The sequence below is a fragment of the Phasianus colchicus genome, chromosome 1, assembly GCF_987193195.1.
Source record: "Phasianus colchicus chromosome 1, bPhaCol1.hap1.1, whole genome shotgun sequence".
NCBI lineage: Eukaryota > Metazoa > Chordata > Aves > Galliformes > Phasianidae > Phasianus > Phasianus colchicus.
In genome coordinates, this window is record NC_143436.1 from 41,461,205 (window position 1) to 41,486,599 (window position 25,395).

The following is a 25,395-nucleotide window of genomic DNA, read 5'->3' on the forward strand; positions in this document are numbered from 1 at the left end:
TTACGAATACAGATTTTTATATTTTAATACCAAAGAGCCCGTGATTTCAAAAATCCATTATACTAAAACCCTTTTAATTCTCAGTTGAAATGAAAAGCTTATAGGGCAGAGTTCAAATAAACTATTTTGTTTATCTCATGACTGATGTATTTTAGTTGCTTTGGCTCTTTATAGAGGGGAAAAAAACCAACCAAAATAAAACAACAACAACAAAAAACTTTAGATATTTGAACAGCTTTTACTGAAAATAAAATACCAACACAGCTGAAAATGTCAGTGCATTAGTATCTGGGTCAGCTTTTTGACCTTGCTGCTCTAGTTTGAAAAAGTACTTTGTAAATTAAAAAATATGCATGTATAACTCAAAGGCTATAAAAGTGAGAATTTTGTATCTTTCCTAAAAAAATGTTTGTCTAATCTTCTTAATACTTCCCGTGATAGAAACAGACAACTTCCCCAGTCCTGAATTAATTTCATAGAAAAAATTGTTCAAGTTTTTGATTGATTTTTTTTTCCTCCAATGCAAGCTCATGCATTTTTATCCAACCTGCTGTAGATACACAGAACAACCTTCCTTGTTTGTTGGTGACAGCCTTGAAAATCTGTTATTATGCTCATTCTAAATTTTCTCTTCTTTAACTTTATCAGTTCCAGTTCTCTGAATCTCTCTTCACAGGTCATATTTTCTAGATTTCTGATCTCTTTTCAGAAAGATATAGAGCTCTTTCTTAGGGCTTTTTCAGATAGCTCATGCTTTGAAATCTGGTGCCCCAAATGGATACAGCATTCCAGCTCAAGCTTTACCACTGCAAAGCAGAGTTGAAAGATTAATTCCTGCTCTTTGCAAGCTGTTCTCCCATACACATTACAGTATGGTGACTGCCTTTTTTTTGCAGAAGCACAACTGTGACTCTTGCTCAGCTTGTGATCTGCTGTATCTCCCAGGTTGCCATGTGGTGTTTCCCATCAGGAACAGCTGATTATTTCTGCCTGAATGTAGTCTCTCCTGGTTTTCCATACAGCATTTCAAACTCCTTTTCTAAGCAGTGCTCCCATTTCTGAAATTATTTAAAGTTTTAGCAATGCTTTCCTGTTGCTCATATTTAGTGTGATTTCTGTTCTATCATTTGAGTTCTTAATGAAAACATTTTCCATTTTGTAATGGACTTCCATTCGGTATGAATTTTCAGTTGTTTAGAGACTCATTAACAGCAGCTCTCTGGTTATGGCTTTACACTCACTTTTCACTCACTTTAATCTGAGCCTTGTTTCTTATATTAGCTTTTGAAATTGTTGTGCGAAATGATGTCAAAAGTCTTGCTGAAGTCAAAATATATGACAGACTTTTGGTTTTCCATCATGACTCATACAATCATAGATTGATAGGTTGGAAAGACCAGTAAGATCATCCAGTCCACCATTAACCCATGCCTGTGCCTGCTCTAGACCATGTCCCTCAGTGCAACATCTACTCTTTTCTTGAACACCTCCAGGTACAGTGACTCCAGCACTTCCCTGGGCAGCTTGTTCTGATGCCTGAATTTCTTCCTGATATCCAAGTTGAACCTCCCCTGGTACAACTAGAAACTATCACCTCTATTCCTCTTGCTGTTACCTGGGAGAAGAGGCTAACCCCCACCTCACCACGACCTGTTAGGCAATTGTAGAGTGAATACTCTCATCCACCTCCCAAGCAAACTGCCTTGTGATTTGTTGCAGACAAACTCATTACTTACCTGCCTATCACTCCTTTTTTTTATGTTTCCTGAGTATTTGTTCAGATTTTTTTTAGTGCATTGAATTTGAACAGACTGCTCTAATAATGAAAGCCATCTGATATACCATCTTTGAGAATTTCTCACTGACAGTTACAGGTAGTGCTGAAGCCATTTCATTACCTTCTTGGCTATCATAGGATTAAGTCCATAATACACACATGACCTGAAAACTTACAATTTATGGAAATGTTTTTAGTTTGTTTTACCATTTTAGGCTATTAAATTTCCTTGTGACTGGGCACTACAGGTGCTATCTGCTGTGCTGCAGTGGCCACCATGGGTTGAAAGGAGAGGAGTGTTTGGTTCAGCCAAGCTCTTGATCTACTCATATCAAATTCAGCCCAGAGTCACCACATCTGCAGTTATAGTGGCAGTGCTGACAGTGTTGAATCAAGTAATTGGGAAAAGAAGATGGGAATATGTAGTAGTTCAAGGTGAATAGAAAAACTTTTATTTCAGACATGGGTTACTTGTAATGGAATGACACTAAGTATTATTTCCAGAATCTGACAGTAAGTTTTGTAATGTGAAATACCATCCAGGAGTCCTAACTGAAGCATGTTATTCTGACACCGGACTCCAATCTTCATCTATTTAAATAAATCTCTTGGGCCGGGGGGCACAAGGGACAAGATATATAGGAAAGGAAATGAGAATGTTATCTCCACTTTGCTGTGTAATATGCATTTAAGAATGGCTAGAACTCTCTGAATAATGAATATATCTCTATGTCACGGCAGTGCAAAATACTGTCTGTAGAACAGTAATTGCAAATGAGAACTGAGAAACAGTTAATGGAAAATTGTTATAGACCTTAGTAAATTGCTAATTTAAAAAAAAAAAAAAAAAAAAAAAAGCCATAGATTTCATTTTGTAGTATGACTTTCAATTATGAAAAACATATATCATATTTCAAAACTTGAATGACTCTGATACTTTTCTTTTTTAAATTCCTTGCAGCTCCCAGACAGCTGTATAATGGATTACTATGAAAAATACAAGCACAGAATGAATGAGCTTGAAGCATTTAATATGGTAAAAGTTATAAGATTAATACCATTACCTTGTATATATATGGTAGTTTAGAACAAAGCCCTGTTAAGTTTTATGTGGAGGTAGACTGTCTTACATTCTGGTATGCAATCTCAAAAACAAAGCAGCTCCATTTCCAAACTTTGGAGCATATCTCATTCCAAAACTATATTAGGTGTCAGTAAAATAATAAAGCGAACACATGGAAGATTCTTTTTCAAGGGGGACCATTACCCTGGAAAATAAAATGTTAGTCTCCTTTTAAACCTAGAATGGTCTCCATGCAGTTATTTCATAAAAATTCTTTATATTAAAATTCATTATTTCCCTCTTTAAAATTGTTCTGCCTCATATAATATCATTTTCATGTTGGACAACACTTCAAAACCAACTAATAATGTAGTTTTCTAGTTTTATGGCTTTCCATGTATTTTTGATCTTTAATGTAATCTGTTTTGAAGATGTCCATCCTACAAGGTGACATTTGTACAACAAAACCCCTAGAAATTGATTGACCTTCCTGGTATTATTTTGTTGAAGTGGAGCCATTGGGAAGTTGGCTCCCTTTCCCAAAATCATAACAGTATCTAATCTTTCTTTCAGCTAAAGGTTGTGCTAGCTCCCTGCATAGAAGTTTTGATACTTCTGGATCGTCTTTGCTACCTCAAGGAGCAGGTATTTTTGCATTACATTTTATGGTACCTAAAGGCTACATCAGAGAAATGAGACTATTTCAGCCCATTTATTACTGTGCAGACAAAAGTCTCTGTTGTAGAATTATTTTCTCATATTTGCAAAAGTATAAGCATTCATTCTATTTAGTATAAACATATGCCCAGCAGATGTTTTTATTTTCAGTAAAGCAGCAACAGTAAAGCTTAGGTTCATTTAATCGAATAGTAATTACAAGTCAATAAATGATAAAAAATGAATAAATTGTATATGCAACAAATCTCATTTAATATGACATAGAGATTATTAAAAAAAATATTGGAAATGCATGACAAACATTATACTGCACATTTTAGAGCTTCCAAAGGATATTTTGTAGAACATATAATTCAAGAAATTTTTAATTAGGTCCCATTACATTATTTTTTTTGTCTAGAATATCTGTGATGAGAGAGGTACACTTTTTCCAACCATATGGTTCAACTGAAGTACATTTGATAAGCAAATGCTACTTTATTTACTCTATAATAATTTGTATCACAGTGTTTCTACTAACACTAATTTTGACCTTGACTTGATAAATTCAGAAGCATCAATCATTCTTTCTCTGCACTGGTAAACGTATTTTTGAACAAGCAACAATTTTATTGGAGGACATGGTAGCATCTTCCAGCTCCTGCTTTGGTCCATGGTGAAAATGAAATTTTAATATACAGTTTAAACCCATTCATGTGAATAGCTGTTTTTCCACTATAAGCCTTTCATTTTAACAGCTTCTTTTTATCATATCTAAAAATTTACTTTCTTCTTTGCCACAGAGCTCTTGGAACAATTGAGCTGTAGTAAATGTATGTTTTTGTTCTAGCTGGTATTTTTACAGAGAGACAATATGAAATATTTAAATAATGATGTATTTTCCTGCATGCCAACCAGTTATAAATCACAGAGATCTGTATGATTTCCAAGACAGGAGATCAGACTTGCTGCATTTAGTTCTAATTTACCTTTCCTAAATGTAATATACCCATTGATTTAATCTTGTACTGGTTGATTTACAAAATATGTTTAGGAAGAAAAAATAGAAATGATAAAAGCCATATGCAACATGAAGACCAGATCCAGCTGGCCTTATTCATTTGAAAAGTCAGTTAATTAGCTGCAGTAGTAGAATGTGCTGCATAAAACAAGTAGGACTTGATCCTTAATATATTTTCTGTAGTTCAGCTGGGGAAAAAAAAAAAGCTTTATTGATGAAGGAGGCGGTAAATTGTCATTTCATGGTGCCAGAAATAGTTTAATGACTTTAAGATATATCCTTCTTCGCATTTCCTTTATTTTTTTACAACAAGCTTTCACTATTTTTATTGTTAGATCAGTGTTTTTCCCATTTTGCATTAAGAATTTGGGGGGGGCGGGAGGAGAGGGGTGAGAAAGCGGATCTATTACCATATCTTAGCTTTTAAGTCAAAGACATTTTAATGTACTTCAATCATATATCGCTTTACAGAGCAACATAGCCTGGTCAGGACTTGTGAAGTTATTTGATCCTGTGAAATCCCCCAGATGCTGTGCAGTTATTGCTCTGAAGAAACAGTCGTGTCTTTAAGTGGAAGCAAACTGCAGATGGGTTGAAAGCTCTGAACTGATACTGCTATTTCCTCACTGTTCTTTTTAATTGATTCCTCAAGTATACTGATACGTTTGGCAACTATTTACTTTTCAGATGCAAAAATAATAAATGCAATGCCTCTGTGAATCATAAGAAATAAATTGTGAACTGTACCTCTTTTATAAATACCACTGCTTCCTCATGTCAGTTATTAAGTAATGCAGAACATATGATTTTCTTGTAAAAGTTATGACCTGTATTATGTGATTAGCATTTTAAAATAATTTTAATGTTTTGTCTTTTTAAGGCACTGTTCTTATCTATTGATGTCCCTCCTCTTAGTATTTTTAATTTCAAGATTATTCTTCCATAGAAATTTTGAATTTTTCCAATGGATGACACCAACAATCTTAGGCAAGCCTAGCTTTTTTCTTTTCTGGATTCAGATCACACATAGTTTAAACAGAAAATTAATCTGTGTTATAGACAAGAAGTGTGTAGACTAAGTAAGTCTTTGTACTTCCCTGCTCTCCAAGTGAACTAAAGCAGCTTACTATAGAGCAACCCCGAAGAGTCTAGAACCTTCTAAGACTAAATACTAAATACCCACAAAAGGGGGTTTTATATTAATCTCTTCTTCCTTCAGGTGTGTTCCTGACATGTCTTGCTTGCCAGTGACTCTGAAAGAAACAACTGACTGTGATGTAATCCATTGTATCCCAGTATTAAATAATCAGCTGCCCTGCTGGATTTACTCTAATCCTTGGGTTTTATCAGTAAGCTATTAACTGGCCCAAATGTGTTAGGTATAAGTATAAAAATTTTGGTGCCTAAATTACTTGAAACTTTCTAGGTAGTTTCTGCTTGGCCATACTGACTTTATGCGTGAGAAATTTATTTGTTGATGTGCTCATCTCAATGGGTTGCCTCCTTAAACATGCAGATATACTATCAATTAAAAAAAGAGAAAAGTTTTGATTTTAACTCCTAGTGCTTTTATAAGAACTTTCCAGTGAATATAAAAAATAATTAATTACAGGGAGTATTTAAAAAGGCCAACCAATAAATACTAGAATTCAACATTAAAAAATAAAACCAGAGAATGCAACTTTGGTGGGCAGCAAATGAGAGTAACAGAAAATATTTTTATATTAATTATATAGTGATATAGTAATAGATTTGGGAATCAAACTGAGATTCCAATCTAAGGAGCGCTAAATTTTATTCTGTTTCAGTCTGCAAAATACAATGTGAGCTTTTGAGCACGGCCATTCAAGAAAAGAGAAGTAGGGTATTTTTCTAACAAGTCACATCTCTTTTCATATATTCACTTGGAAGAAATATTTTTTTTAGTAGTGTAATTTCATTGCTGTCTGTTTTAGGACTTTCAGTCCTTACTAGCTCAGTGGATCTGCTGAATGTGGTGCTGAATGTCCCAGTAATGGAGGACACTGAGAAGGTGGAGTTACTGAATATCTTCTTTGCTTCAGTCTTTACTGCTACAACTGCCCCTCAGAAATTCCAGACCCTAGATACAAGAGTTGAGTCTTGAGAAAGGAAGAGTTCCCTTGGTCAAGCAGTATCTGATCAGAGATCGTCTAGGCAAACTTTACCACAAATCCATGGGACCCAGTGGGATGCACCCATGAGGCCTGAGGTAACTGGCAGAAGTGACTGCCAAACCACTCTCTATCATCTTTGAAAGGCCATGGAGAATAGAAGAAGTGTCTGAGAACTGGAGGAAAGCCAGTGTCACTCCGCTCTTCAAAAAGGGCAAAAGAAGGATCTGGACAACTAGAGGCCAGTCAGACTCACTTCCATCCCTGGGAAAGTGATAGAGCAGCTTATTCTGGATGCCATCTCTAAGCAAGTGGAAGAAAAGAAGGTTATCAGGAGTAGTTAGCATGGATTCATGAAAGGAAAATCATGCTTGAACAATATGGTAATCTTCTATGATGTCATGACTGGCTCGGTAAATGAGGGGCGAGCAGTGGATGTGGTGTACCTTGACTTCAGCATGGCTTTTGATGCTGTATCCCACAACATCCTCATGGATAAGCTTAGGAAGTGTGGGATAGACAAGTGGACAGTGAGGTGGATTGAGAGTTGGTTGTCTGGCAAAGCTCAGAGGGTTGTGATCAGCAGCTTGGACTACAGTCAGAGACCTGTAGCTACTGGCATTCCCCAGGGTTCGGTACCAGTTAAGGTATTGTTCAACATCTTCATCAATGACCTGAATAAAGGATAGAATGCATCTTCAACAGGTCTGCTGTTTAGGCAAAGCTGGGAGGACTAGCTGACACTCTGACAGGCTGTGCTGCCATTCAGTGAGACCTGGTCAGGAGAGGTGGGTGGAGAAGAACCTGATGAGATTCAACAAGGGCAAGTGTAGAGTCCTACACCTAGGGAAGAATAACAGTATGCATCAGCACAGGTTAGGGCAGGCATGTCCAACTCACAGCCTGCGGGCCACATACAGCCCAGTGCAGCTCACAATGTGTCCCACTCCCTCCCTTTCCTGTGGCATAATGACAATGATTCTTCTGCATGAAGCAGCTTGGCCCAGCCCCGGGCAGGCAACCATCACTCAGCAACAACCAAACTTTGGTGTGCTATTAACTCTGGCTGAGCTGAAACCAGGATGTGGGGCATAGTGCAGTGCTAACTCAAGTTCTGACAAATATATTTATGCATTTTGATACGTTGGCTAAACACAGTGTGTGAACAGCAAAGAATATGCAGCTGTGCCTCCCTTTTGATACAAGAATTTGAGAATAGGTTTCAACATTGCCAAAAACTTACCATTTTTTTTTTTAATATTTGTGACTCCATTTTCAATTGGTATAAATAAATGACTTGCAGATTTTCAAATGGAATGTATAGAGTTGCAATCAGATATTCAACTAAAAATATTGATGATGTCTCTGTACTGGACTCTTATGAGCCCTGTTTAAGAGAGAGAAATATCCCTTACTTCACAATCACGCCTTACTCATGTCACCACTTTTTGGCAATATGTACATTTGTGAACAGCTGTTTTCAAGGAATAATCACAGAAAGAGTAAAATTTCATCAAAAAGCTCTGTTTAACACGTTGAGAACTCACTGAGAACAGCAACCACTTCCATTGAACCAGATTGATGCATTATTGTCACAAAGTCAAAGATCCCACCAGTTCAATGTTTTTTGTTTTTTTTTTTCTGTCCCTATTTATGTTTTAATAAAAAATATCAAACAAATCTTTTTTTACTTATATACATTAACTATTTTATATTTTTCGTGATGGTCGATTTGAAAGAAATTCTCCTATTTTATGATGTTGGCCCATGGTGTCAGAGGCAGATGTTGGTGGGATGGCAATAGAGGTTGAGCCTTCCCACCAATATTCCATTACATTCTGTTATCATGTGACAGATGGCAGCAGAGGGGTAGAATGGTGTCTGACATGGAACTGCTGATGAGGCAGAGGTGTGTCCTTGAATTCCTCCATGTGGAAAAAAATGGCACCCACTGACATTCACTGACATTTGCTGAATGTTTATGGCGACCAGTCAGCAGAGGTGAGCACAGTGAGGCAGTGGCTAATCCCTTTCAGCAGTGGCAACAGTGACAGTGAGTCACCTCTGCTGGTGCAAGTTTTTATGAGCATGGCATGCAGGCTCCTGTTCATCACTGATGAAAATGCAGAACTAATGGTGGTGAATATGTTAAAAATAGTGTTTTGTAGCTGAGAATTTTCTCTATCAAATAGTGTTACAGTGCTCACTGTATCTTTTGTAGTTTCCATGGAAATAAATAGGAGCATTACTTTCAGAGCAGCCTATGTATATGTGGCCCAATAAAATTCCTCTTCACTCAGTGCAGCCCAGGCCAAAAGGTTGGACACCTATGGGTTATGGGCTGAGGTACTGGAGAGGAGCTCTACAGAGAAGGAGCTGAGTGTCCTGGTGGACAATAGGTTGATTGTGAGCCAGAGGTGTACCCTTTTGGCCAGGAAGGCCAATGATATCCTGGAGTGAATTAAAAAGAGAGTGACTAGCAGGTGGAGGAAGGATGTCCTCCGCGACTGTTCTGCCCAGGTGACGCCACATCTGGAGTACTGTGTCAAGTTCAAGAAAGGCAGGGAACTGCTGGAGAGAGTCCAACATAGGGCCACAAAGATGATGAGTAGCCTGGAGCATCTCCCTTCTGAGGAAAGGCTGAGAGAGTTCAGCCTGGATAAGAGAAGACTGAAGGGGGATTTTATCAATGCTTATAAGTATCTAAAGGATAGGAGTCAAGTGGACGAGGCCAGGCTCTTTGTGGTGGTGCCAAGTGACAGGACAGGGGCAGTGGGCACAAACTAGAAAACAGGCGGTTACATCTAAACATGAAGAAAAATAACTTTACTTTGAGGGTGACAGATTAGCAGAAAGGCTGCACAGAGAGGTGTGGAGTCTCCTTCTCTCGAGATATTCAAAAACTGCCTGGATGCTTTCCTGTGTAACTTTCTATAGGGAACCTGCTTGGATTAGCTAATTTCCAGAGGTCACTTTCAATGTCTACAATTCTGTGATTCTGTGATCCAGTACGAGCTTCTCACATTTATTTAACTGTAGCAGGTTCAATCCTTAGAGTTGCTGAACAGTTGCAATACTCAAAGAAATCAACTTCAGCTGCAGGTGCTCACAGCATCTCTGGAGTACAACTAAAAAGAGAAAATGAGGCCTTCCACATATGAGATTCTCTGTTATATAGAGAGTACTGAGGAAAATAACAAGCTGGTAGATTCTTTACCCAGGAGAGAAATCAAAAGAAATAAAAATCTTTTCTTAACATCTAACATCTGGAAGGAAATATGAATAGTATCCAATATAAGGAAGGAATTTAAGGTAAATAATGTCTAAAAAAAGATGAACAAAAATATAAAAAAATAAGCTTATTATATTGGCTTTGCTAAAAGATGTTGTCTAATTATTAGTATAGAGACTCGGCATCCCAACCTTGTGTGCTGTTGGAAAAATTTATTTGGGGTTCTAATTGCCTTTATTGTGTTATAAATTGTTTTTTCTGCTTTTTCAGACTACATACCAAAAATTGGGCATATATGGTGTCCAAACAAAGTTATCACAGTTATTGACTGAATGCAAGTTTTTAAAAGTACCCTGTATTTGCAAAAAAAAAAAAGTTGCATCAGCAAGCTGTGTCTGGTTTAATTTGAACACACTCCATATTACATAGGATATATAGGCTATTGCTAATTTTGTGTGATGTTTTTGTGTGCATAAAGCTATCTGAACTCAAAATTTAAGAGGACATTTGGAATAGTTTAGAATAACAAGCACGTCTCTAGCCCAAACACTTTTCCACTGTTTCAGAAAGGTCTGAAAAAAATTTCATGCCCCCACAGCAACTTTTCAGGCTTTTTCAGTACTTCTCACACTTTGTAGTCTATACAGGCAATGACAGAAGCAATGTGCTTCTTAGAATAATAACTATCAAGAGGTTTATAGAAAGAGTTTGCATTCAACCAAATCAGTTGCTGTCTGCTTTCAAAGCTGTTTCAAAGCTTGAGATGCATGAGGTGTTGTTTACATAATGGAAAAATCCCCAAAAGTAATCAAATTGAATAAAATGAATTTTCTTTGTGGTTATTGCCAGCGGTTCTTCCATATTGTAAACAGTATCTTAAATATAATGAAGTCTTTTGATAGAAAGGAATTTCTATTTTCTTTCACTATGAAAGTGAGCTATGTATCTTGAAGATACTCTCAGAGGAATTGTGGATATACCTGCTTTCCCTGAGGTGTTTGCCCAATTCTGTTTGTGGCACGTCTGTGCATTCTGCAGCAGAATTGGTGTGATTTATTTATATTTCTTAGGGCTGAAAGCTTGGAGAGACAAGAGGATACGCAGGGTGTGTGTGCAGCCTTAATATCCAAGGGTATGTTGTAGTCCTAAGATCTCTAAGCCTGCTTTCTTTGCCAATAAACATTAATCCTGAAGTCCCAAATCATGCATTTGAACATCACCTCACAAAATATCTTGCACTGATCTACTTTCTGGACTTCAATTTCAAGTCCTTTTCTGATTTTTTATTATTATTACGAATGTTCTCCATTTATAGCATTCATTAATTTACTATTAAAACAACAGCCATTCATTAAGTGTAATAATTATTCTTTAGGTGTAATAATGCTTTGCTTTTGCTATTTCATGATAGAGTTAAAATCTTGAGACTCAAAATCTGTATGTCCTATGATAACTTAAATTCTTCGCACGATAAGCATGTTAAAGACATCTGGCTTGGTGACAGATATATGTCCTTTTGGTGACTGGAGTATTCTTAACTGTCATTACTTACTGGAACAGAAATGCTTTTTTTCCTAAAAGCCTTTCATAATTGTGTCATCATATTGCTAGTGATCAGTGATACTAAGCGCAGGTGGTAAAAAAAGAACCAGCACCAAGAAAGTCTTCCCTGCTTAGGTGTGAAGTAGCAACTGAGAATGATGCTTCAGACATCTTTTTTCTCTAGGAAGCATCTGAATGCTCAGTCCTTGTCAGCATTTTACATCTTTTTTCTCACATGCCTTTTCATTTTTACTGATAATATGTCCTCCTTGTAACTGATTTATATCCTGATGCTCTGAAAGAGATCTAGTCCATGCTAGATAATGAACCATGACAAATTTTGAGTGTCTGTAATCAAATCAGGACAGAAATAAAGTTGTTCAGAACAAGTTAGTTGGCCACCTAGCACTTAGAACTGTGATTTTAGCTTCCTTAATTTCTGAGATCTGCTCAAATTTTGCAGTTTTCAAGGTTCCTGTGCTTCCTGCCAAGTGGGAATGTGGCCTAATTCTTTGGGATCCACCTGCTGGTCTCTCACTGTGTTCATCTGAAACAACCAACTCAATCTGGTGGCTCTAAAGTTTGTATTTCCAAGCAGCTGCTGAGTAAGCCTTAGTTAGGTTCTTTGAATTTGCTTCTCTATGGTTGTTATCATTGTTAATATTATATTTCCGACTACCTTAGAAAAAGAGTAAAACCTTCAGGATGCTTCAAGGAAGTTGCACCACTGTGAGGCATCTTGTTATTTTCTCCCTTAAAGACTTGAAATTAATTCCTGAAGATCAGGCAGATTAATAATTATCAGACAAACTAAGAGCCATAGAATATTAAAAATACTATGCACAATATCATCTCTTCAGGAGTCATTTTAGATTCAAGAGCTCTGAGGCATCTTCTATACAGAAATTCTAGTGTACAGCCTCATTATGCTGAAATCTCCAAGAAGACATGCTAACATAAAGAAGATTTGTCTCCAACTGTTAAAACGTTGTACACAAACCTTCCCAGTATTTGTATCAAACTGTAGAGGAATAAATAGACAATTGTCTCACCATCCTAGTGATGCTGTTCATGATGACAATCCAATCTTGTGTGTTAAAAGGCAACATACACATAGAATAGGTATCTAACTTTGATCTAACATCAAAAGGTTTTTCAGATGTATAAATATTACTGACATCCATTTCACAGGCTTCTTCAGTCAGTTCAGTCTATTACTGCTACTTCAGTCAATATTGACTATCAATATTTGTACAAAATTTTTGTCTTGTGGTTTATATCTATAGATGGGCCTTTTTCACAACACAGTTTTGTCACTCATCAAAGCAGTAAATGACTTCAAATAATTGTGGATTCTAAGGAAATCAGAAAACGGTTTCTGGATTACTGATGAAATTTAGAAGAAATTGAAATTGTACTGTATTAGTTTGTTGGGTGGGAAAGAACAGTATGTGCACAGATTACATCAGAAGGCATATAATTGGCCAGAATTAGTTAAACTCATGAACACATGGGCAAGATAATATGGACAAAATTCTGAGATTTGCAGCTACTGTAAAATATATAATCATTCTTTACAAATTGTAGGAAGAAATGTAATTGTCTAATTCAATGGAAATACAAGAAATAATGAGTTTTCAGTAATTAACAGGCAGTTGTTTAAATTTATCTAATCTAGGAACTTCAAAAGTAAAAAATCCTTTCGGGGCAACAACATGATACTGTTCATCCCATAAAATCAAGCTATTTCCTACATAACATTTATTTTATATCTATAATATAATTTATTCTCTAGTTCTGATCTATGCTTCCTTTTTTTTTTTTCTTTCTTTTTTTTTTAATCTAAAGTTTACCACTGAATTCTCTCTTTCAGCCTTTTACAGTTATAGTTGAAGTGGCTCCATTTTCTTTTGTGTATAGCACGTGCTAACAACATACTGTTGTTCACAAAACTGTACAAACGTTTAAGTTTTTATTACAGCATTCTCAGTTTTATGTGAGACTCCTCTTTGCACAGACCAGTGCAAATTTTTTCATGTAGATAAAGATGTTGTCAAGGCAGCTTTCATTGTGTTTCACATGGAGTTTATCAAGAAAATCAAGATGCAGTAAATCTACTCAGCCAACAAATCAGATTGTTAGACTGAAGCTCAGATTGCCTTTACACGCAAGCTGTCAACTCTTTCACAAAGCACTGATGAAAATAGCAAAGTTGTCTGCTTACTGAATAACTTGACAGTGGCTGGCATCGAGTGAGAAAATTCTAAATCAGAAAAAATAGTGATCACCTCTCCTGATTACATGAACCTTCAGATACAATAACTAAAACATACAGTTATAAATCTACATTGTTTATCACGCTTTCTATTATTAGAGTCATGAATAAAGACTGGCAGCTGAAGCAGCCATGCTGTTTCTCAACTATAAATCCTAAAAACACTTGTTAATCTTAGAAAGGCTGAAGTCATCAAAAAGACACTTAGATGTTATAAAGTGTAGAATGAAGTGTACGTTACTTGGATAAATGTGCCAGTTGGTAACCTTTTTATACTCTGTGGCATGGGTATCAATTCAAAGAACTCAATTCTCAAAATACTCAGTAGACAGCAACAAGATCTTGAATGATTATTTATTGGCACATGCATTAATAGTCGGCAAAAGAGATAAGAATGATTACACCAAAATTAATGCTATGTTGCTTATGATAAAAAAAAAAATAAATAGAATTAAATAGAAACAATTAAAAATATAAAACCTTACCTCACTGTAAATTTTTAGCTTTAATTTGAGAATATGAAGAGGAGCACTGAGTCATGTAATGAATGCATATCATTCAGATTATCTCTGGATGGATTCTTGATTCTAAGTAAAAATTTTATGGTCAGCAAACATTTAAAAAAACATGTTCATTTGTTTTTCACACTGAACTCTGGTTCATCACTGAAATCTTCCTGGTGTATAGAAAGAGAAAATTCAAACAGCTTTTTGTCTATCTTTTATTACTAGTAATATCTTTTTTTACTTTAAAACCCTCAGGATTTTCTTCTCTCCATGCACTGATCCGTTAACAACAAGAGCACTGATTACAGTAATAAGGAGTTTAATGACACTCTTTGTTCCTAAGATCAACTCAAGTGAAATGCAAGTGTGAGCCTGTACTATTACTGACGCCAATGGTGAAATTCCCATTCCCTCTATTATAACTGCCTTTATCAATAAGGAAAGTAAGATTTAACCCTAATTTTTCAAAAAGCAACATTTGCTACAGTAATTTAGCAGAATATCTCAAGAGCAAGATTTCGTTGTAAACTTAGATTTCCTTTCCTTCCTTTGTGCAAAAATAGGACACTGTAAAACAAAGAACTGAACTTCTATAAATGTTGTATTTCCTCATTTAGTACCTCTATCAGCACTTTGCAGGCAGCACATCCCTTATTCATGAGCTACGTGTTAAAGAAAGTAACGTTAATTAATAATCCTTTGTGTACAGCCCGTTAATTCAATATAGAACGTATTATTGTAGATTGAGATACGTAATTTTTGATTGATTTCTACAATTCCATATGAGATGTATTGCTCACAATGGGATGGAAAATATTTTCTGTGGAAAATATTTTTAGAATGTAATTTTATTGAAAATATTTTCCATCAGGACTTGAAAATTATGTACCTGGACGTAGGATCTCAGTGAATAATGAAAATAATATTTCAGGATGTCAGTGGGAAAAATTTTCAAGAACTTTCCTTGTTATTGCAATTTAACATTTAGCTTTAAGACAATGTAAGTTAATTAAGAATAAAATGTACCACAGTTATTCATTCATGTATTATTGAAATGTTGCAGTTTCTTATGTTGCTAATTTATTTTTCCTTGGCAAACTGTACCTAAGTTTCCAAAAAGGCAAATCTAGGAACATGCATTTTTTTTACACATTAACATTCTACAATTTTATTGAATGAAATCAAAGTATTGTGTTATGCTAAATAATGTAGTGTTTCTCCCTTAAAACAGCTGCCAAAGCACATCTGAATATATGCAAAAAGAGATTATGATTCACAGTAGGCATGTTTCTTTCCCGGACTGTCACAGGAGAATGTCAGTTTTATTCACTGTTTTGTGGTCAGCTAAGATTTGAAACCAACTTTAAATTCTGATTCTCCAGCTCAAGTAAGGAATGTCTGATCTACTTTACCCTATATAAGACTGGGTCTCAAAGAGCACATAATGCCATTAGTGTGTTGATAACTCAAAGTAATTCTCTGTTTTCCAGCATAGGTGGAATAAGGAAAAGCTTTAGTACTGCTACCACTGGTTGCTTGTATTACCTCTTCAAACTTTGTGAGCATGGCTCCTATGGAGCTGTCTCATTGCCTGGGACACACTGCCACCAGTTATGGAAGTCAGTCTGATTTGTGCCTGACATGTCTCATCCCAGTGAGTTTCCATTCCAGTGCAGCGGTCAGTCATTTGGGAACTGCTCTCATCTGCCATGCTGAACTTCTCCAAGTTGTTCTCCTCAATTTGTGTTGAGGTTGGTTTGTATGTTGTGAATCTCAAATACAGAAAACTTTTGGCCCTGGTTTTTATGATCCCTTAAGTTGAGCAACTTACATACTTACTTTCTATTTTTCCATTCAGGTAATGTTGTCCAATTGGCAACAGTATAGTTAAACATCACCGTCAAGCACAAATACACTGTAATCACAGTATGTTGTGATCTATATCAAATTCTTTCTTAGTCAAATACAAAATTTTCTAGGTCTGAGTATCAGATCTCTTTTCCTTTACTAAAGCTAAAACTATATCCATCACTAAAACTATACCAGAAAATTTAAGTTCTGTTCTTGGAACAAATAGTTGAGTTTCAAACTGAGTACGTGTGCTTTGGTGCATCCATTGAAAAGTATGGGTCTAAAAATCTTTACCTCAATTTTTTCTTTGGAGATCATCTTTTCTTTATTAGAACTAGTTCTCTTATTTTCTTCATATTTCTTCTGCTTTCTGTTTTCACAGTGGCCTGGGGAAGGATATGAGCACTACTTTACATTGGCAGTGGCAGGCAGAGCTCAATATGCAAAGTACAATGATGTTTTGTGAGAGGAGGTGATCTGGAAAGTCACAGTATTATAGTTTAATCGTGTATTATCAAAACTGAAATACATGCACAGACCTATTCTAAGAACTAAATTAAAATACTGTCTAAAATCTGATATGTTTTCACTGCAGAGAACGGAAGATTTTTCATTTTCTCCAATTGTATTTTTATTTCCCAAGAAAATTGTTACAGAACTTGCTGTCTTCTCACAGAGGTGACACTGTGCTTCGGAATACAGCAGGGAATACTACTGCGTACTACTATGGGTGTCATTATTATTGAACTAGTGTGCAAGTTGAGAGCCTGGATTCACAGACTTGTCATTGAACACTGTGGTGCATATTGTTGTTCTCAGGTTGTCTAGAGGACATTACTGAATAGATCTGGAAAATAAATAAATAATCCCAAACTGTGTTCAGAAAATTTGTGTTATGTGTGATAAATCACCCTCCCTCCTTCTTGGCAGAAAAGCACCTTTGATGTACACTATCTACATTATCACTACATTTGCATTCTGACATAGTCCTCTTCAAAACAAAACATTCTTTAAAGTGCTTTTCAAAACTGACCTTCATTCTTGAAACATCTCAGGGAAGCTATCCTATTATATTAGAAATCTAATTTGTATCTTTAATATTTAATTCCTGAGACTTTTCACCTGTTCTTTATTTATTTATTTTTCCTTCCAGTTAAGTGATAATGTATTGCTAGACAGAAGTACCCTTTTCCAGTTGAAGTAAAAGTATGCAATACATATTTTCCAGTAACCTAAAAAACCTTTTGTATAGAAAATAAATCCTACATTTGTTTTGTAGATGTTCAGAACAGCTATTACAAACAGTTCCAATGCCATAATACATGCAATCATTTTCTTCAGTTTGCATGGCCTTCAAAAAAAAAAAGAATTCCAGCAATCAACTCTCAAACACTAAGGACAATTATTCTAGACAGCAGTTTTATGTAAGAGTTTATGAATGAAAATGTGAAATTCCTAATGTTGTGAAAGTTAGCTGCAGTCCTATTAATATATTTCTTTTTTTTTTTTTTTTTTTTTTTTTCATCTAATCAATGAATCTGCTGTTGAAAATGATTTTTAAAGTGTTTGCATTCAGTTCCTGAGAGATTTTTTATTTGATTACGGTCTTAACAGGCCAGGTCACACTCCTCTGCAATTTGTTGCTAAGAAGATGCCCTTAAATGAACACAGGTAATAAATTACTTCCCATAAGAAAACAAGCATGCGACACTGAAACATATCAGAAGTATACTACAAAGCATTCCTATTTTCTGGATTGAATTTCATCTTACTTTGCAAAAGGAGTGTGTATGTGCTAAATAAACAAACAGAAAACCGTTGTGACAGATTAATTAGTTAATTTAACTCCTTATTTTTATGTGAATTTTTATGTGAAACTCCTTAAGGTTTATGTGAAATCCACTCCAAAGTGGAAAATACATGTTCTACTTCAGCCTAATTTAAACCTTTTCTGAAGAGCTTAAAGTTAGTCTGCAAGATGCTTAACCTGGTTTTGGCTCATTGCTCACTGCTGAATTCCCCCTGTTGTGAACTGCACTAGCAGATCATATTTATCTCTCATATTTATTGTCTTGGAATATGCATTAATTTCTGTAGGGAATAATTGCTGGCCTGCAGATGGTTCACAAATGGTATGGAATATTTACATTTTCCATTGCTTTATTTTCTGACTGGATAGTTTCTGTAGCAAAGCAAGGTCTGTTCCTGCAGACATTGGGTCATCTGCTTAGTTTCACTGCTTTAGTCCTGTTTAGGTCATGAGGCATTACACTGTAATAATAAGTGAGGAATATCTTTAAAGATCATGAGCTAGAACAACAAGAATAATAATTGACGGGGTGACTGAAGATGGAATATGATTTATGAAATGTATTTCTTGTGACTATTAGAGCATCTGATCAAAATTAGCTTCTTGTAACTACAAATTTAATGAAGAACGTTTACTGTAGTATTTATGGATCACAAACATAAAATAGGCACAAACAAAGCCAAGGAAATATTTTTTTTTTTTTAATAAATAGTTTAAGTAAACATTTCTGAAGTATATTCATACCAGACTTTCTGCAAGATAAATTTGGTATGTGTAATACACAGATGTATTATTTATGTTCATATCATGATCAAATTAGCATGCCATGAACCGATAAGAGAGACCAGGAAGTTCAGACATTTGATGCCAGAGAGAACACTGCATGACATGCAGACTGTGAATTCAAAGAAAGAGCAAAAAAACACAGCCAAATACACAGTGGATCTGACTTACCACAGGATGTTTTGGAAACAGCAACAATGGAAAGTTTTTGTACTTTGTTTAGCTAGAACGGAAAACAAAAGCAAGACCAATTTAATTAATTAATGAAAAAAAGATGGTGACCATTTGGAACACTACAAAAGTAAACCAAAATAATTGAACAGAATAGAAACGAGAATTGCTTCTAGTTAGTGTATCTATTTTTACACATTCTATGCTCAACACACACGAAGCTTTATAAATAATTATCTCTAATGGGAAAACTCTAAGCCAACTCAGTGGGCGTTAAAGATATGAGGCAACACGTCTGACTTGTTTGCTTGAACATAACTATGCAATTTATAAAAATTATCATGCTTGTACTGTCACAGTGTATAAATGCATACCTTGCAGCGTGGTGTTCTGAACAGCACAGAATGATGAATCACTGATTCTTCTTTGCCTAGATATATATTTCACAGTTTTTATGAATATGCCAGAATTTGATGAAAGTTGCAATTTAGGCAAAGTCGTAGTAATGCTTCCATTGAATTTTCCCATGTTTCTCTGTTTTCATTTATATTAATTTTTCAATTCTGGAAAAGAAGGTCACCTTGTCTTTTTGTTTTGTGTTAGTAAATATTCCCACTGCTCTCTACTGAATATGAGATGAGGTAATACTGCCATGCAAGCAATATCAATTTCAATCACTAATATGAATCTAAAAGTCATTATATAGTAACCCCAGGAGCCTTTTGTTCCCATTTCTCACCCCCTTTATCCAAGCCTGTTTTAATACTGGAATGATCAGGCAAGGAATTATGTTAAAAATTATTGTTTGGATTTTTTAGAGTGTATTTTCTGTCTGCTGTTCCTAATAACTCTTGTGACAATCCAAGGCTAGCTAACAACTAAGCATGCTTCATTGTATGTATTGGGCACAAGTGAGTGCTTTCACATTGCTCTTCTGCACTAACAATGTGAAACACCGTAAGAGAGGCTGTTAGGACTTTAGAAACTTTAGAAACTGAGAGAAAAAATAATTTCAAAACTTTTTATGGTGAGAATGTAATTTGTTTATTCTAATGTATCTTCAGAGTTTTCTGAACTCTGTGGTTTCTTCAGGTCAGGTTCTTCCTGCAGGTAGGTAACTATGCTGAAAGGAGATTTTTTCGAAAAACATCTGAAAAAAATTTTTGTTTCATGTATTTTGTGCACTCTTCTTCGTGAATTTATTGACATTTCATAGTTCATGAGTTTGTTAAAGTTTTCTTGGAATATTTATAGATCTTCCTTCATTAGTAGAGATATCAACCAAGTAATTGGCATTTATGAAACGATACAATACCAGTTCTGTATTCCTACCAGCCCAGGATTTCCGGTACAGCCTGTGCAACAGAATCACATCAATTGATGAGGACGTGGTTCTCTATGTGATCTGCAAACAGTCTTCCTTTATTCCATGGAAAACACATAGAATCTGCCCAACCTTAGCTCCTTTTATAAGGCATTTACACTTACAAGAACACCAGCAAAATTTTTCTATTACAAAAAAGCATCAACAACCAAGTTCTCATACACTTTTCCCAGGAAGTTAAATTAGGGTTGGGTTTTTGTTTTGTTTTGTTTTAATACAAATGTTCCTTAAATGTTCCTTTTTTTTGTAGTAATAAGTGGGAAAAAAGTAGAAAATCAGCTCTTTGGCACAATATCTCTTTCACCATATAAAACAAATGTTTAATGTCAGAGTAACAAGCCTTCAAGGCATCAACTTTTAAAGTCATCATCCCACATTAGCTATGGAATGTTAAAGTTATCCTTAAAGAAAAGCAAAATCTTTACATCTGCCAAGAAGAAAAGCTTAAATCCTATCTTCTAAGTTTCCCTTCCTTCAGATTTCAGATTTGTCCCTGTGCATGCCTGATCACGTGCGGCACTATTATATATTTTTGAAGTCCTACTTGGACTTTAAAAGTATTTCTAGAAAAGAAAATTATGAATTAAAAATGTGGAACTAGAGGTTGCTCTTGGTCCAGTGGAAAGTGTTTAAGTATGATCTCAGGTTCCAGGGAACCCTCTGTTAACCTTGTAGCTTGCCCCACTTCAAAGCACTGTCTACACTGCAGCTTCCCAAAAATGGAAGTGCTTGACAGAGGCTTATTGTACAAGTTCATTATGGATTGTTTTCTCTTCAAAAAACGTAGGCAATGTTATACCTCAGTAATTGCAAACTCTACAAATCTTTCCTCTTTAGCAGAATGATGACCACATCACCTTGCCAGGTTTCTGGCAATATTCCAGTCTTTTAAGCTTGCAGACTTTGGAAATCCAGTTAGCTCCCTACAGAATATAAATTTTAGTATTTGCACATGGGTTTAGTTCACAACAGAAAGTTTCCTGTTCAAAATCCATAAATTCTCTCTCCCAAATCCAAATAGAATAACTTCTTGGTTCAGAGAAATTTTGCAGAACTCCTCTTTGAAAGTAAGGAAGGCAAATGATATAGGACAATGTAATGGGAAGAAGAGAAAGAACATTTTTTATAAAGGTATGTGCAGTAGGATCACTGATCAACATAGATAATCACTTTTTCCCATCCTATCCCTCAGGTCTCCACTATCTCTCTATACAATCTGGCTGTATAGACATAGAATTCCACACCTCCCACCCCATATTTTGTACAATTGCCTTCCAGACCCATCCTCAGTAGCTCACAACGTACAGTCTTTTAACGAATAGAGTGATGAATACAAAGGTGGTTGGAAGATGAGCATTAATGTTGGATTACTGCTTGCTTTACCTTTCCACCTTTCACCTATGGCGATGAGCCACAGGACTCAAGTGATCAGCATCAAGCTGCATCAGAAGAGGTCAGGTTGGGAAAAGGTTCTTATCAAGAAGATGGTCAGGCACTGGAACTGGCCGCTAATGTTGGAAACAGTGAACTCTGGAATGTCAGGTTACAAATCTTCCTGGTTTGCTCACTTTGAGGACAATTATGCTCATCTTTTCATGACATTTCTAAAGTAAAACATGTTTCTTGGTTAGTCTTCAACCTTCTCCCATAACTAGACCAGTGACTTCATAGACTAAAACTATAATGTAAGCTTAAGGCATACCTCACAGGAAAAAGTAAACCAGTAATATTTAAAGAGTATTTTAATTATTTGGCTTTGAAAGTCAGTATAAATATATATCTGACATTCAATAAATACATATTTAAATTAGCTTTTAGACACCACATTTCTTGTGATGATTCAATGCTAGATTCTGAAAAATGTCAGCAGAAAAAAATATGACAAAAAAGTGAGAAGCATAGTAGAAAAAAAATTAAAAAAAAAAAAATTCATCAAGAGGTATAATATCATTTTATATGCACAAAAAATCACTAATACATACTTTCATCTTAGGCCATAGTTCCTCTATGTGATTCACCTAAATTATTGCTGGGAGTTATACATTCACATACTCTTGAGAAAGCACAAGGAATGCATTGTGTTCTGCTGAGGATCACATTATGCAGTGCTGTTAGCTTACAGCCCAGGCGCTGAGTTCATGATCTGACTACACATTAAAGTCAGGTTTAGAGCTTGTAGTGTGAGATCAAAAATCCTGCAGAGTGAAGACAGCATTAACACCATATTGTGGGCTTTTGTTAATTTCACAAAACAGTGGCTGCATTAACACACCTGATCTGGATGAAAAGCATATTACTGGGTGATCTGGGAATGCATCAATCAGGTGTTAATGGCTGAGGTATTACAGCCTAAACCAGGTGCTTTTATTCTCATGTTTCCTGACTGAAGCAGGATGAAGAAAACAAAGGAAAAAATTTTGAATGATAAGTAGAACAACTAAAAAGGACTACCAGCTTTAAAATTCTAGCAGGATGTAGAGTTCTTTGAGCTGAACTTCACTGTCTTCAAAAACACTTGGCAGAGGCTAGATCTAAAATTGTTCTGTATTACTCCACTTTGTGTGAAATAAGAGAGGGATGTTCTTAATCACAGAATGAGAAGCAAAAATAGAAAACTTTCTGACTTACAGAAAAATGAAGCACCTGAAATCTTGGAGGCTATTTCTAAATAGTAAATCATAATTTACGTGTGAATCAAAAGACAGTAATGAATAGGAGCTTCAGTCTTAAGTCTTAAATTTTACTTACTTACATTTTTACTTTGATAGATCATGCAAAGCTATCAACTAGTCCAGTTTGAGCTTCATAGAGGGGTGAAGGCTATTTTGACACAGAAGATTTAAAGGAAGATGAATTACTGCAATAAATGAGAAAGAAAGCATGTGGAGACGACCATCAGGATACGTGAAACAGTTCCATGCATGGCAATAAACAACACAATGGCTGGCTTTCAGAAGAAAATGCAGAAACTGAAAGTAACTGCATCACTTTCTAAGAGTTTACCAATGCCAGGAGAATCTGAAGACTGAATGAAGAAACAGAAAATTAACCATTAGTCTAAAAGCAAATGAAACATTTTACACTGGATATAGGTGCACAAGCTCATGTGCTGCCAGAAACTATGATCTTATCATTGAAAGAAATATCATAGTCATAGAAGGTTAGATTCAGGGTTTTAAAGAAGTTATTTTTACCCAGTAGGACAGGAAGACTACTAAAAACGTGGATAAAAATAATTTGGAAATTTTACAGTTTCTGAAAAGAATGTTTTCATTTTTTAAATGACCATCTTGAGAAGATGCACTCATGGGAGAAAGAAAATATTGAGAGAGAAAATATTGAGAAAAGATGCTTTTCAGGAGATAAAAATTTCTCAGAGGAATACATGCCAGTCCTGACAGAAGTGCCTGCAATTCACAGCAAAGTTCTTCTGGAAAGATTCATGGAAGGGACCTTAGCCTGCAGAAATAAAAATCTGAGCATGACCAGAAGTGTTTTTTTTTGTTTGTTTGTTTGTTTGTTTGTTTTGGGGTTTTTTTTTGGTCATTTCGGGCATTCCCAAAGCTACAGATAAAATGTCTCCAAAATTAAATAAAGTTCAAGGAACATGTGATGAACATGGTAAAGCACACAAACAGATCCTTGCTAGGCAGCAGCCACAATCAACCTCCTATAACTTCCAGTGGGGTTGGGGTGGGGGGGGGGGGTGAGGATGTGTCTGTGCATTGCTTAGCTTCTCTGATCCACAGCCTGAGCGTGTGGCTACACAGAACCATCCAGTGGCCAAATACTGGATTCCAACCTTTACCAAAGAAGAGATTAAACATATGATTGCTTCAGGTGATTATGCAAGAGGCACGTCTGAATAATGAGTCAGAAAACTGCTAGAAGGCCCAGGCTAAACTACAATGAGACAAAATGCAAAAGTCTTTGGATTGCCCATAGATGATTAAGAGAAGATCATCCATGTGTATGTACAAGAGGATAAACTCTCGTAACTTAAATACTTAAACGTGGTAACAGCTGTTGCTGTTACATGCCCACATGATATTTCAAACCACATTTCTTTATTTTTCGGGCCTTTATAGAAGGAGGTTTACAAAGCCTTTAGCCACAAGCCTAACTTCTTTTATACACTGAAGGAGATGGCCTCATCCTTCCTTTCTAATTTGGAATGGTCAATGGCCCTGCCTTGGGGTCCTGGGAGCATAAGGTTTCTATAGAGTCCTAATTGCTCCCTGGGGCTCCCCAGCCTGGCCCAGGCCCAGGATCCCACATCACTCCTGGAGCCATCGTCCCCTACCCCAGACAGGCCACAGAAGAGCGGGGCTCCAGTTCCCCACAGCCCTTCCTGGCCATGGGCCCCATGCAGCTGGGCCCTTCCTTGGTCCCACAACCTGGCCATTCCCTGTCATCAGGGAAGTGCCTGGTGCTGGGCCCGCCTCAGAGCCCCTGCTGCATGCTCCTGGCTGGGGTGAGAAGGGGCACAGTGCCAGGCCCTGTTCCATAGGGGCTCCAGGCTCCACTACATCCTGCATGGTGCCTGGTGACAGCTGGCACGGTCCAAAACAGCTCCAGGGATACCTCATTAAGTGTTTAGTTTGCACTTATGTCCTCTTATTGCTGCCTATTAATACAGACATGGTCTTGAATCTATTTGTGTATTGCTGATAGCTTGCAGATAAATTGGGAAATAATTTGAGACTTTCTGTTGTATTAACATGTTTTTCAGTTGTTGATTTTCAGTTTACATTCAGCTGGGAAACAAGAGAGACGATGAATTAAAATTTTAAGAACCTCTTTTAACCAGAGACATAACCTCTGAGCTCTGGGACGTGATTCATGCTTTTCTGCTCACCTGGAAATAGGATGGGAGTGGAAAAGCACTCTGTCAGACCCTTCCACTGTAAAACCAAAAAGTGCTTTCTGAATAATTGATTTCTGTGGGGAACTGAGCTGCACTGGTTGGTACCAGAGCAGGTGGGGAAAGATGTGAGAGTCCCCTTCCCCATAGGCAATCTCTCCACATCTGTATTTCAGGGCTCTTTCCTGGTTCATGAGCAGGTTCAGGAGCTCAGGGTGATGAAACACTACCTGAGAAAGTTAAGGGGTGCCAGAATGAAATCCACTGGCAAACTGTACGCCCAGGTGAATCACCTACAGATCACCAGCATGAAAATCCACACAGAGC

General features: G+C 36.3%; 1 protein-coding gene across 4 annotated transcripts in view; it reads left to right on the forward strand.

Annotated features, from left to right (window-relative positions):
- Positions 1 to 23,762, forward strand: part of METTL25 (methyltransferase like 25) — a 72,820-nt gene extending 49,058 nt beyond the window's left edge. Inside the window, exons 10-12 of one of the 4 annotated variants that reach the window (XM_090139314.1) lie at positions 2,739 to 2,813; positions 3,414 to 3,485; positions 4,990 to 6,198. In XM_090139314.1, coding sequence (XP_089995440.1) covers positions 2,739 to 2,813; positions 3,414 to 3,485; positions 4,990 to 5,088 — 246 coding nt within the window. In that variant the 3' untranslated portion in view covers positions 5,089 to 6,198. Of the gene's footprint in view, positions 1 to 2,738; positions 2,814 to 3,413; positions 3,486 to 4,989; positions 6,199 to 22,972 lie in introns of those variants that run through there. The other 3 variants (XR_016466141.1, XM_090139319.1, XM_090139330.1) reach the window with 3 other exon arrangements.
- The last annotated feature ends 1,633 nt before the right edge of the window (positions 23,763 to 25,395 follow it).